The sequence below is a fragment of the Enoplosus armatus genome, chromosome 5, assembly GCF_043641665.1.
Source record: "Enoplosus armatus isolate fEnoArm2 chromosome 5, fEnoArm2.hap1, whole genome shotgun sequence".
NCBI lineage: Eukaryota > Metazoa > Chordata > Actinopteri > Centrarchiformes > Enoplosidae > Enoplosus > Enoplosus armatus.
The window spans coordinates 26,583,464-26,597,621 of record NC_092184.1 but is presented as its reverse complement, the minus strand read 5'-3'; the positions used below and the strand labels follow the sequence as shown (position 1 = coordinate 26,597,621).

At 47.0% G+C, this 14,158-nt stretch overlaps 1 protein-coding gene across 1 annotated transcript; it reads right to left on the bottom strand.

The window, feature by feature from the left end:
* Positions 1–8,295: 8,295 nt before the first annotated feature.
* On the bottom strand, positions 8,296–13,767 carry LOC139285773 (nucleotidyltransferase MB21D2). The gene is made up of 2 exons (XM_070906420.1): positions 13,521–13,767; positions 8,296–9,675 (listed from the first exon to the last, which is right to left on the bottom strand). Exons 1-2 carry the CDS (start codon positions 13,765–13,767, stop codon positions 8,411–8,413), a joined length of 1,512 nt encoding a protein of 503 aa, XP_070762521.1. The 3' UTR covers positions 8,296–8,410.
* Between the last annotated feature and the right edge of the window lie 391 nt (positions 13,768–14,158).

The following is a 14,158-nucleotide window of genomic DNA, read 5'->3' as shown; positions in this document are numbered from 1 at the left end:
TGTCTCATTACCTGCCTGTCTGCCCTCCTCTCTGTGACACGTCTGTCTCTCTGTTATCTGTTCCTAACCCTTACTGTCTGACCCCCTTGTTGTCTGTCGCTCTGCCCTCCTGCCTCATAACTGTTTCCAAGCTCTCCTGTCTGTCTCTCTTTGCCTTCCTGTCTGTCTTCCAACTGTCCTGTCTGTCTCTTAGACCCATGACCATTTGTCAAACTTCCTGTCTGTCTCTCTGTCCTCTCAACAGTCTCTTAGACTTCATTTCAACCTGTGTACAATCAGACCTGTCTCTCAGCTCTCCTGTCTGTCTCTCTACTCTGTTCTACCTGCCCTCCTGTCTCTGTGTCAGACCATATAGCTGTCTCTCTGCCCTAGCACGTCTTTTTCAGTCTCACTGCCTTGTTTTGTACTCTCTCTCTCTCCCTCGGCCCACCTGTCTGTCTCTCTGTGTTTTTGCTGCATCAGGCTTCTCTCAGCGTTTCATTTCCGTTTGGTTGAAAACAAACACACACACACACACACACACACACACACACGCACACTGCACCCCATCCCATAATAACCACACCTAAAAGCTCCGTGCAGCTGCATTCAGGATGTAGCAGCAGGATACCGCAGTACACTTGTTCCCAACATGCATCACCCTCCACCCCTCTACCCCTCCACCCTCCATTCCTTCATCCTGTCAGCATCTCCACCCCAAAGCAACTTCCTCCCATCCAGGAAACTTCCATCCACCCCTCCATCAGTATTCATCCCTCCATCCACCCCTCCATCAGTATTCATCCCTCCACCCACCCCTCCGTCAGCCTCCTACCTGCCGGTGCCTTCTCTTTGCCCTCCATCTCCCGGTCTGGTTCGGTTCGGTTCGGTGGTCCTTCTTCTTGCCTGCTTTCCTTCCTTCCCGATCAGCTGTAGTCAACAAGCGTCGAGCCAAAGAAAATCTGATCGGTAATCAGCCGCTGATAGATCGATATCGGCGGGAGAGAAGAGGAAGAGGATGAGGATGAGGAGGAGGAGGGAGGAAGGAGGGAGGCACCGGGAGGAACCGACCCGCGCGGATAAAAACAGAAACAGACCGCGGTGTTTTCTCTGAAATCCTCCGGGCAGCGGGGGGGGGTCCTTCTTCTTCTTCTGCCTCTCCTTTTTCTTCTTCGCTGTTTTTTTCCCTCCTGCGGACGTTGAGGCTCGTGCGTTCACCTGTGCTGTGTCCGCGCGCTCTCTCTCTCTCTCTCTCTGCTCGCGCCGTGTTGCTGCAGCTCACGTGACGTCACCGCTGGAGGAGGTTTTAAGGTGTCATGATGATGATGATGGTGTGAGGAAGGAACCTACGGGAACTTTTAATATGGGGGGGGGGGGGGGGTTCAACTCACAACCTGTTTCATGGCTCTAATATCAGAGGAAGTATTCAGATCCTTTACTGCAGTAAAAGTACTAATACCACACTGGTCCAGTAATAATGTCAGTATAATCAGTAAACTGTCCTTAATGTCTTCCAGCAGTCAGATGTCCCCTGTGACTGTCCCCCTGTGTCTGTCCTCTTGTGTCTGTCCTCCTGTGTCTGTCCTCCTGTGTCTGTCCTCTTGTGTCTGTCCTCCTGTGTCTGTCCTCTTGTGACTGTCCTCCTGTGACTGTCCCCCTGTGACTGTCCTCTTGTGACTGTCCTCCTGTGTCTGTCCTCCTGTGACTGTCCCCCTGTGTCTGTCCTCCTGTTATAGATTCTGTCATTAGAGGATTATTCCTCCTCATTAATGTGAAGCAGGATGTTACTGTTGGAGTTGAGGTGGAGCTCATTCTGAACTATCAGCTTATGATTATTAGTTCACTGTGGATGAATCAGCTGATTATTTTCTCCATTAATGGATCGATTGTTTGGTCACAATGAGCCAGAGCCCAAAGTGACGCCTTCACAAAGCTCCACATTATTAACAAGACACCTTTTATTTAAGTCTTAAATGTCTCCCCTATGTCTTTATGTTACACTATCTCACTGAATATGAGACAATAAGACAATATTTGATTAATATTCAAGGACTAAACGGTCACTCAACTACAACACCAGATCCCTCTTCGATAAAGCCATAAGACTTTGACCTTCAGAATAAAAGCCTGGACGGTTAGTCCTGTCCTGTGAGTCCTTCTTGATTATTAATGCATAATTTAAATGTGAGGACAAAGGTTCAGGTCAGGGAGGTGTTACAATGTCCTGTTTTTCTATTACAATATGTACTATAGTATATATACTAAATACTGCAGTATTTTTATTATTCATCAGATACCAGTTTACCAGATTAAATACTGCATTTCATTAAAAACTGTTTTTAAAGGATCATAACAGCACAGATGTTTCACATTAAAAGCCTTCCAGCAGCTCAAAGCGGAACAGTCCCTCCATTTCCTGGTAGGCTTTTACTCTGAAACATCCGCAGGAAGTGTTGTTGAGATCCATTGACGGTAACTTAAGTAGAACCCATTAGAACTGATCAGTAAATGCTAACAGTATTATAAAACAGTATTATTGTCAGTGAGTCAGGCCTGGAGTTACAGAGTGAGACAGGACCGCTGAGTCCACCTCCCATCCTGGTCTTCATTAGTCATCAACAGAGAACTGGCAGCTCGCTGTTGTCTGAGCAGCAGTACAAACACCATATGTTGAGTTTATATTTGGAGGATGATGGATGGTCTCTGGTTGGCACGGCGACGGTTCTGATGACGATGAGGAAGAACTGAGCACGAGCAGAACGCAGCAGGAAACCGAGAGACGGAGAGAGGAGAGCAGGTGGAGGACGGGAAGCAGAGAAATACCACAGAGGAAGAGAGGAGAGGAGGAGGGTAGGAAACAAAAGAGGAGAGGAGGAAACAAGGAGAGGAAACAAGGAGAGGAGAGAGGAAACATGGAGAGGAGAGAGGAAACAAGGAGAAGGAACATGGAGAGGAAACAAGGAGAGGAGAGAGGAAACATGGAGAGGAGAGAGGAAACAAGGAGGGGAGAGAGGAAACATGGAGAGGAAACAAGGAGAGGAGAGAGGGAACATGGAGAGGAGAGAGGAAACATGGAGAGGAAAGAGGAAACATGGAGAGGAGAGAGGAAACATGGAGAGGAAACAAGGAGAGGAGAGAGGAAACATGGAGAGGAAACAAGGAGAGGAGAGAGGGAACATGGAGAGGAGAGAGGAAACATGGAGAGGAGAGAGGAAACATGGAGAGGGAACATGGAGAGGAGAGAGGAGAGCAGGTGGAGGACAGGAAGCAGAGAAATACCACAGAGGAAGAGAGGAGATGAGGAGGGTAGGAAACAAAAGAGGAGAGGAGGAAACAAGGAGAGGGAACATGGAGAGGAAACAAGGAGAGGAGAGAGGAAACATGGAGAGGAGAGAGGAAACAAGGAGAGGAGAGAGGAAACAAGGAGAGGAGAGAGGAAACAAGGAGAAGGAACATTGAGAGGAGAGAGGAAACAAGGAGAGGAGAGAGGAAACAAGGAGAGGGGAGAGGAGAGAGGAAACAAGGAGAGAGGAAACAAGGAGAGGAGAGAGGAAACAAGGAGAGGAGAGGGAACATTGAGAGGAGAGAGGAAACAAGGAGAGGAGAGAGGAAACAAAGAGAAGGAACATGGAGAGGGAACATGGAGAGGAGAGAGGAAACAAGGAGAAGGAACATGGAGAGGAAACAAGGAGAGGAGAGAGGAAACAAGGAGAGGAGAGAGGAAACATGGAGAGGAGAGAGGAAACAAGGAGAGGAGAGAAGAAACAAGGAGAGGAGAGAGGAAACATGGAGAGGAGAGAGGAAACAAGGAGAAGGAACATGGAGAGGAAACAAGGAGAGGAGAGAGGAAACAAGGAGAGGAGAGAGGAAACATGGAGAGGAGAGAGGAAACATGGAGAGGGAACATTGAGAGGAGAGAGGAAACAAGGAGAGGAGAGAGGAAACAAGGAGAGGAGAGAGGAAACATGGAGAGGAGAGAGGAAACAAGGAGAGGAGAGAGGAAACAAGGAGAGGAGAGAGGAAACATGGAGAGGGAACATTGAGAGGAGAGAGGAAACAAGGAGAGGAGAGAGGAAACAAGGAGAGGGAACATGGAGAGGAAACAAGGAGAGGAGAGAGGGAACATGGAGAGGAGAGAGGAAACAAGGAGGTGTTGGCGTGTTGGCGGAGCAGGCGTCACATCACATGAACGAGGGACTGAAGCAGCGCAGCAACAGGACGCATCTTCAGCCACGGAGGGACTCTGATGTCGTTCATTTTAATATGAAGACTGAAGACGCTTCACTTTGTGTGATGTCGGCTTGTTGTCTCTGAGTGACGCGTCCTGCGGACACAAGTTATAACCTTCATGCACAAGATCAGAACTTTTACAGCAAGTTATTTTATATAAAAATCTGTCAGAACTTCAGCTTTGGACTTTTCATTCCAGGAAGTTTAATATTACGAGTTTCTGGGGGGTCCTGAGCACCACAGGTGACAGCATAATATGATGTAACCATTACCACGGGGACACGGAGTGACCAGCCAGTTATAGCACACACCTCTCGTGTTAATAATAAGAGCAAATAGGTCCCTGAATGTAACTAACAGACTGAAGTATTCTGGCAGACTCGACTTACTCTGCTTGGTTTGGTCCCGTTTGTGTGGAGAGAAGATTCATAGTGAGTCACGGAGAACAGCTTCTGGTTAAAAGACTTTATGACGACTCTACTGTACAGTGAAATATAGTGAGAACCTTCACAGACGGGGAGGAGCTGCCATCTGAAGGGTTAACCATCGAGTCAACGTTGCATAAAGAAATCCATCGTCAGAACAAAGCAGAGCAGCAAGAGACGGAACAGAAAGAGTCACAGTCAAAGGTTGTGAACAGAGAGGAGAAGAAGAAGAAGACACTGAGTACATTTCCACCGAGCAGGAGAGTGTGTGGCACTTTGATGGTGTGAGGAACCTCTTAGTGTGTGTGTGTGTGTGTGTGTGTGTGTGTGTGTGTGCGTGTGTGTGTGTGTGTGTGTGTGTGTGTGTGTGTGGGACTCAGTGGAGGGTTTAGTGTCCTGTGGTCTGTTTGTGTCTTCATTAAAACCAGTTTTAACATAACTTTAGTGTCTTTTAGTCTTAATGCTACACGTGTGTGTGTGTGTGTGTGTGTGTGTGTGTGTGTGTGTGTACTTGTGGTGTATTTTCACTAATTGCACTTGAGGATGAGGAGATGGAGATCACATTGCCGGTCAGATGTCTGCAGGTTTTTTGGCATTTTTCTGGAAACGTTTGGGGAAGTTGAAACAGAAGAAAACAGAAAGTGAACGATTCACCTCCAACTCAACCAGCTCAGGACCAACTACAACTCCCATGATGCTTAGAACATGTAGGCTGCTGCTTTATTGACTTTATCTGCGTTAATCACAGTGACTCTGAGCTGCAGGGACATATTAGATATTAGATGAAATATTATTTTTGAATGTGTCCAAACCACTAGTTTTTGTAGCCAAGATCGATATTCAGTATTAGAGCCACACCGATAAAGTGACCAGGCCAGGATATCGATATATAACAATCCCATCAAGACGTTGTTTATGTAAAGCATCAATACAAATAAATAAAATCGGCCGATAGATGGTCATTGGATTGTTTTTTAACTGCAGTCTCAGTCAGGATATATTCTGTATGACATGAACTACAGTCAAGAGCCTCTGGACGATATGCAACATGCGTCTCCATGCTGTCAGGCGGCAGCGTGCGCTGCATGTTGCCGACAGAAAGCCGTCTGACGATGAAACGTGGCGCTCAGTGAGAGCTGGGAGCGTTCCAACAGACGGGAGGAACTTCCTGAGCTGGTTGAAGCAGAGTTGAACTCTGAACAACTACAAACACAAATCAAGCAGCTGAAGAGAAAATAAAAGAGATTATAGAAGACGTGAGGTCGTAGAGACACAGTGAAGCTGACTGATCCACACGACAAAACACAGTGACAGCAGGAAGTGGAGACGCAGTGGTGTTCTGTAACACGTCACCTGGTGATGTCATAATGCAGCAGGTTAAGTGTTAAACTGCAGCTGGAAGTACACAGTGATGCAGCGTTTAAAGGTCATGACGCGGTACACCTCGTTCACGCATTCAGGTTCGCGAGTCTGTAGCTTTAATGTTGAACATGTGATTCACATACCCAGCTCTGATTGGACAGTTATTTCCTGATGTTAACGCCTAACTGCCGCACGACAAAGTAGAACTTTCTCCTCCATACGTTCCAAAAAAACACTAAAAAACGCAGAAGTGAAAACTTCAGATGGATTAAAATTTTGGAGAAACGCAACGCGACATCCAGAGCCCCCCCCCCACACACACACCACACACACACACACACACACACACACACACACACACACACACACACACACACACACACACACACACACACACACACTGTGACAAATGTAAACGCCGTCAGTGGAGCCGGTCTGCACTGAAGAAAACGCCTCCACTGTAGAACAGCAGTCATTTCCTCTCGCTGACGCTTTACTGCTGAACAACAAGGTGGCTCGTAGCCTCCTGGTTCAGGCCATCGGTTGCGGTGCTCCTTTCCTTGCGTCAGAGGATATTTGCATAAAAGTTAAACCTTCACCGACTTCCCGACGTTGCCCCGCTGGGCGACCGGGCGGCACGGGCATGTTTGAATCTCTTCACGTTGCTTCTCCAGTGCTGTGAGCCTGTATGTGTGAACGAGGTCTGTTGCCAGATCAACATGAGGGCGAAGCAGCGTGTTTGGACCAGAACACTCTCTGAGAGAGACTCTGATGAAGTATTACTGCAGTATCACTGTGTACTTGGTGCTAGTCCACCGTTTAAAATGTGCAGTACGACCAGTCTCCAGCGGTGGCACCTGTCTACTGATATGATACATCACTTCAGAACCAGGACGGACACGACGTCCACCATCGAGAGGAAAAGTGGTGTTTTTTTACATTCTGTGCAAAATTAGACGAAAAGTAGTCCACACATCATCATCATCATCATCATCAGTCTCTATCTCTTTCTATCAACACACGTCAGTGTTCAGTCAGTTTTCTATTTACAGTTAGTTTCTAAGACGTTAGTACCATCATCCCCAGCGGGACTAAGACATTCCTCAGAGGGACAGAATCCACCTTCAAACAGAACTCTGTTGTCTTTGCTCCTGGTTTGAGACTTCTGTTCACGCCATTTGGCATCCCCAACTCCTGAACTTGTATACAATCTTATACAGTCGAGTCTTGTTCAACAATCTTGTTGCTGTTCCAGGCTTGGTGTGAAATCATGAGCGCTGCTGAGCTGCTGCAGAGTTCAGATGTTTTAGAGGTCTTTGTTTTGAAATCACAGAAAAGAGACAAACTGCTGGACAACAGAAATCCTCCATTTTAGCTTGTTTTCATTTCCGTGTGTTTTTTTTAAACTCATGATTCTGATTTAGTATGTAGAGATACTAAAGCTGAATTATGAAAAACTGTCTGAGAAACCAACCAGCCCTTATGACAACTTCTCCCCTGTTCATTCATTAGATAGTATCTCATAATTATGACAATTTCATAATAAACCTCATAATTTAATTATGAGAAATGAGTACCGATTAATTACGAGGTACTGAATTACTATGAGAGCTCTCATAGTAACAATGGACTTTATATCTGATAGTATTTCACAGTTAAGACTTTGTATCAAGGTCACAATTATGAGAAAATATCTTTAATTATGAGAGAACTTTTCTCATAACTGTGACTGTGTATGTAATAATTATATGTAATCTTCATAATGCTGGGGATTTAATAATATACGATTGAATTATGAGAAACTTTGAGAGTCTCGTGATTATAAGATTATATTATCATTATTATAAGATGTGAATTTTCTACTGAATATTTAGTGTCATTTATTCGCTAAATTAATACGTAATGTGAGTTTTTATTCGACTGGCCAGCGACTACATCATATTATAAAGTGGAAATATCACCTTCGTGTTACCGGATGACTTCAGGCTTCACGTTTGAACAAGCTTCTGTAACGTTTTCAGGGGTTGTTGGTTTCGTCTCATTTCCAGGATCCCTGATATTCAAACTACCATAACAGCAATTCCATCTTAAGGTGGATTTCTGCCTCATCCTTCAGCTTTAAAAACAACCTGCTGCTATTCAGCTGTCTATTTAAAAGGCATTCAGCAGGTAAAAAACACAGGGCACACAGTGAAAGAGGGGGGAAGAGGGGAAAGGGAATAGAAAAATAAAAATAAAAAAATAAAAAAATTGTGGCAGACACAACTAGACGATCACCTCACTTCACTCTGTGGCAGAGAAACATAAAAAATGTAAAAAACAAAGTTTCAGAGGAGGTGGGGCACCAGGCAAGGTGAAGGAAGGCAGAGAGAAAGAGGGGGAGGAGGAAGAGGTCTGCACAACGTTTCTCAGTCTCAGAAGAACTTGTCGTCGATGCGGAAGTGCGGTCGCGTGACGTCGTCCGGGTTGATGAAGACCGAGATGGATTTCCCAGGATTCTCTGTGACCAGCTGCTGAAGCTTCTTGGCCAGCCGGTCGTCTGGCTGGTTCTCTCCGCCGGCGTCGGACTGCGGCGACGGCAGGTTGTTGGCACTGCCTCGCCACTGCAGGTCCACCGTCAGCCTGTTGGCGGCCTTGGCGTGCTCGATGGTGGTGCGGAGGTGCTCGGCCGGGTCGGAGCGCACCGAGGAGAGTTTGCGGGCGTGCAGCATGGCCGTCTCGTCTGACAGGTGTTCCAGCATGTTGCACTGAGGAATGAAATAATTGGGACACATTTTGTTGACGAGGCAGTGCTGCAGGTCGTCGATCAGCCCCAGCAGGAAGTGGGCGGAGAAGTCGTCCTGCGCCAGGTAGTTGGCGGGGAGACGGTCGCAGGCCCACAGCATGATGCTGCGGAGGTGGTAGGGGCTGATGGCTTTGGGACGAGACAGCAGCTTGATGATGATGGCTTTGCAGGCCTGGTATGCCTGCATCAGGCTGGATGAGATGCACTTCTTCAGCTGCACCTCACTGCGGGCGAACGACAGGCGCCACTCATTCTCCTTGCGGCCTTTAAAGGAGCAGGCGGGAACGAGGTAGAAGCCGCTGATCACCTCCTCCTCTGTGATCTTCCCATCCCAGAAGTGGTTCTCCATCAGCCAGCTCTGAGCAACGGCCGGCCAACCTTTAAACGACACCACCGGGACGATGTCGTAGAGCATCCGGCTGCTCCCGACGCCCAAGATGACAGAGATGATGGTGCCGTTCCTCTCCACCTTCTCCACTCTCGGCATCCCTCTCTGCGGCTTCTTCTGCACCTCCAGCAGCACCAGAGATATGGACTGGTAGAACCAGTCAGCCACCATTGTTGGAGAGAAGAAGTAGTTGGTGGTACCGTTGATGTGGTCTACGATGGTGCAGCAGTCCTTCCACTTGTTGATTGTGCCTTCGTCGAAGAGGCGGAGGCTGAGCCAGGAGTGGCCAAGGGCAGAGTGCCTCATATCCAGGGTCACCGGCTGGTTGCGGTCATGGAGTTTGAGCGCTGGGACCAGCAGGGTGAAGTCCATGTCGTAGTCTGTGCCGCGGGCATAGACGCTCAGCTCGTCCAGGTCCATGTCCACCACACCCTCCCGAACGCCTCCAGACAAGAGGAGGTACTCGTTGGCCACCGGGAGCTTCTGGTCCAACTTCTGGACCATTCCTGAGACAGAGGAGGAAAGAGAGGACTAGTTAAAGAACTGTGACATAATGATATATACAAATACAGACACAAAGTGTCGTGTAACTACAGCTTGCTCAGGCGTCAGTCTAACATCTGAAGCCTCCTCCTCCCACATCAGAATCGGAGGGTCTGTGTCCGACAACTTTCCGAAAACCACAATGACAACCGCAGCCACAGGCGAGAATGTAAGCCCTCTTTTTCCTTCTTCACTCATACATCTCCGTCTTTTCGTGTGAACAACCGATTGTAACACCATGAATGTCTTCACGGAGAGACTGTCTGAAAGTGTGCTGCATTATCCACATTTGTATGATTCATCATGTCTTGCCCTGTCAGCAGGTTCTTTCCTTAAGAGATTCTCAGAAACATCACTGTTGCCTTTGGACTTGGTCAGACCATACTTCACTTTACACCTCATGTTATTTTGTATTACCCTGTACGCAGGCTACAGCTTCCCCTCAACAAGTTCCTCCTGTACTTCCATAACAACATCTTGGAGCAAACACGACGTACGTCAATGGAATGGCCACAATCATCGGATTTGTTAAGTCATCTCTCGTGTAGAACAACCTTTGATACGCAAAGTCAAATCAACCAGTCTCGACAGTGCTGACCTTTGAGGGAACACATTGCTAAAGAGCAGAAAGTGGAGGAAGCTCTCATTAGTTGTATGGCACAATCCAGTTGGATAACCCTTGGGTCTGTTCAGGTCCACCACAGTCTGGATAAGGACTGTCCCCTCAGGTCCGTTTCAGATCGGATCTCTTGTTTTGGAAAATTAATTTATGAACGTCAAGTTTGAGTTTTTAGGTGGTTTTTTGGATACGTTTGGAACCTTGAAGAGTCTGGACTGGATCAGACTGGAAAGGTTATTGCGTTCACTCCCAACAGTTGGACTGGATCAGTCTGGACTGGTTTTCTGCTCTGCTGAGCTAAAAGTGAAGTGAAAAGCCACACACACTTCCTGGCTGATGAGTGCATTCCTGTGCTGCAGTGGACAATCACTGTTTGTCTGGTGGTTTTCACTGTTTCACAGTTTGAACTGAGAGATCAGACAGACCCCTGATCAGGATATTTTATTATTATTATTATTATCATTATTAATTGTGTTCATTCTACATCTTCCTGCTGCTGTGTGAGCTGACCTTCACCAGTACAACAATCCATTACTACCACACATATGTACAAAAAGGATCAATTAAAAAGGTCTTAACAAACAGGCCTGACCTCCAGCTTCACATTCCTGGTGATTTTTCCCCAATAATCCACATTTGATTTTCTTCCAGGCTGCAACTGGTTTGATTTAATCTCCATAAAAATAATCTGCAGAGGGCTGAAATGTGTAAAATCTACTGGTGTAAGAGAAGCTAAAGCTTAGTTTGCTGTGATTTGAATCAGTGGATGAGTTCAGTTTTCTTTTCAGATCAGTTTCTTTTCACACAGAAAAAATTCAACCAAACTAAAATGCATCAGTAAAAGCCAAGAGGCAAATGTTCTCTCCTCTCATTGGTCAGATGTGTCTGGGGCAGTCGTGAAAAAGTAAACACAGAAAGAAGGTCCTGAAGAAACGCCTATCTGCAAAAATATCAAGAAGACATACTGCATTGCTGGTCCAGGTCGGACCTCGATTTGTTCTCCGACTAGCTGCTAGCAACTGACTTGATTTCACTAATCCATATCCCAGAAATCAAAGTGCACCTCGCTACGGGAGCCATTTAGTTCAAACCTGCCTGTAGTCAGGTCAGATAATGTTCCCACCACAAATGAACCACTCCAGAATTCATTTGTGACTGAACCGAGACCACTTTGCTGTGTTCAGATCTGCCCAAACGTATCAAGAGGGAAAACAAACCCGATTCAACTCACAAAACGTATTGCTTTGTCATACAGACAGTTTAAAGCTGTAGCCAAATCAGAATTGTCTAAAGGACTGACTCTCCAAGTCGGGCCAATGCTTTGAATATTTGTATATTGTGTATATTTGCTTCACTCGACATGTAACAGCTCTGTACTGGTGTCAAAGTAATGTCTCCCAACGCCCCTGATGCACCTTGACCGTAGTGCAGCCCAGAGAAGTACGTTCCAGGGTCAGGACTCAGGTTTTAGTGTCAATCTGTGATGCGAAAACATTGAATTTGGTGGGGTTCAGGGCCAGAACTGAGTGTCAGATAAACAAGTCGAAACAAGGATACAGAGACGTGGAGCCGTCCACTCTTCTCTGTTGGTTATTTCAAGTTTCATTAAATCACAGCCTGTTTTGTTTTGTTCACAATGATGCAACAAAAAGATTATTTCAACTATTAAACTGACAACATGAGGTTCGTATCCGGGACTCGCAGCCCGGCGATTCATTGATCAAACTCAACACAGCAAATATTTGCTACGTGTCTGTCTGATGAACTGGATCAACACAAGCTGTGAAAATATCAGGAGCTTTAGTTGTTCCTGTCTGGACAGAGCTGACAAATCTGTCCACAACGTGACGGCTGGGCTTCAGGAAAATCTGATTTGCATTTGAAACCAGAGGAATGTTTTTGCTGCAGACCGTCAGCATGTTCACATTTCACTGTGCAGCTCAATCTGACAGAGCTTTTCTGCAGTGTGTGTGTGTGTGTGTGTGTCTGACAAGTGTTTTCACTGATCACATTCCTTCAGTTGGTCCTCTTCCTCTTCCTCCAACACTGTTTCAGTTACGATCACAATGACAGAACCATCAGTGGTGTTAATAAAGTTTTATGAAAGTGGAGGAGTGACCTCACTCTGTCAGAACACACTTTGTCTCAAACATCATTAACAGGAAGAGTCGCGACAACTAATTCGATCTTGTGAAACTGCGATGAAGACGTGCTTAAGTTCAACTTCTCACCATTAAATCCGGAGGTGTGGTGCGTTTACACCCCCTGTGGGCCGGGGAGTGTACTGCACCCCTGTCATGTAATCATCGGCCTTTACATTAAAAACAAATTACACTACATGCAAATTAACTGTAATTATAATGTTTTAAGGAAGAAACAAGTGAACATTTTGCTGTGATGGTTGTTTCTTACATTTGTCTGTTCTTGGGGGCCAATCGGCCAATCACAGCAGTCACAGTCCCGGTAGACCACTTTGTAACATGGACGCTTCTGATCTGAAACAACACAATCTAACCCCCAGTAGACAGCACCGGGCCTGGGTGACCCCCAAGCTTTGGCGAGGGGCTTATTAACACACTAGTGGCAGCGAATCAGGAACAGTCACGTCTCTGAATATAAGAAGAAAGAAAAAGAAAACGACATCGTCTGATCTACAACGATCCGCATGGACAGAAGAGTGTGAGGAGTCAGGGAGTGTAACCTGTGTGTGTGTGTGTGTGTGCGTGTGCGTGTGTGTGTGTGTGTGTGTTCACCTGATGTTCCTCTGTTACCGTCACAGTTCATCGTGTCTTATTCTGGCTCATATGTTTGTAACACTGACACGTTCCTACAGCTGTCGGGAGGAAACCCTGAACGCATCACAGCTGGACCGGCCCCGGCCCCTCTGAACCGGGACAGAACAAACACCCCGACTACACTACAGGTGCGCCACTGCGGCTCTGCGACGGTCACGCGCCGTCCCTCGAGCTCCACACCTGAACCTAAAGCCACGCGGACGTTTCTATCCGTGTTTACATGAAGCTGCTGCGCATCGCAGCAGGTGGAGTCGGGCTTTGGGTGGAAATCCTGAACCAGCAGCCCTCTGTCAACGGGAAAAACACCGTTTACCGTAACGCCTCGCAGCCCGGCGTGTTTCCCGTTAACGTTCGCTAACGGAGCTCAGCTCGGTGTGTGTCTGTGTCCCCTCACCCAGCATGGAGAAGATGAAGTCCTTGGCCGTGTGGATCTCCAGAGCCCGCTGGTCGTCGTACTCCCGCTGGTCGTGCTTGCTGAACTCCTGGATGAGCCGGTTCAGGTCCTCCATGCGGGCCGCCGACCTGAAGTCGAGCTCGGGCCCGACGCCGCCGCCGTGCGGCAGCCTGCCTGCGGCCATGGTGGGGCTGTTCCCGAGGCTGCCCGCCGAGCCAGCCCGGCTAGAGAGAGCAGGGGCCGCCATCTTTCCTCCGTGGTCACACACAGGTTTACTACTGCTGATACTACTGCTGCTGGTCTGTTCCGAGCCGAGCCGAGACAGACCACGCCAAAACCACCACCGGAAACAACAGGTGTACTTCCGCTGCTCACCGCCTTCAAAATAAATGTATTGGTTACTGCTGTCGAAGTGTTACAAAATATGATATTTTGTCTATTCACTTTATTAAATGTATTTATTTCGCAAAGACAGAACACATTAATAAGCATCGCTGTCATTAATAAACGTTGCTGTAAATGTGAGTAAGTCAAAGGCCTGTTTGGGACCGATGTTGCGCTGTCACCCTAAAAGAGAATATAAAATAAAAGAGTTATTGAAAGAGGATATAGATATATACAGAACAACATTAAAACTG

Bases quoted from the DNA above. Each gene is read 5' to 3' on its own strand.
- LOC139285773 (XM_070906420.1), bottom strand. From the start codon at position 13,767: ATGGCGGCCCCTGCTCTCTCTAGCCGGGCTGGCTCGGCGGGCAGCCTC. The intron at 9,676-13,520 runs GTGAGGGGACAC...CCTCTGTCTCAG, and splicing joins CTTCATCTTCTCCATGCTGG to GAATGGTCCAGAAGTTGGAC.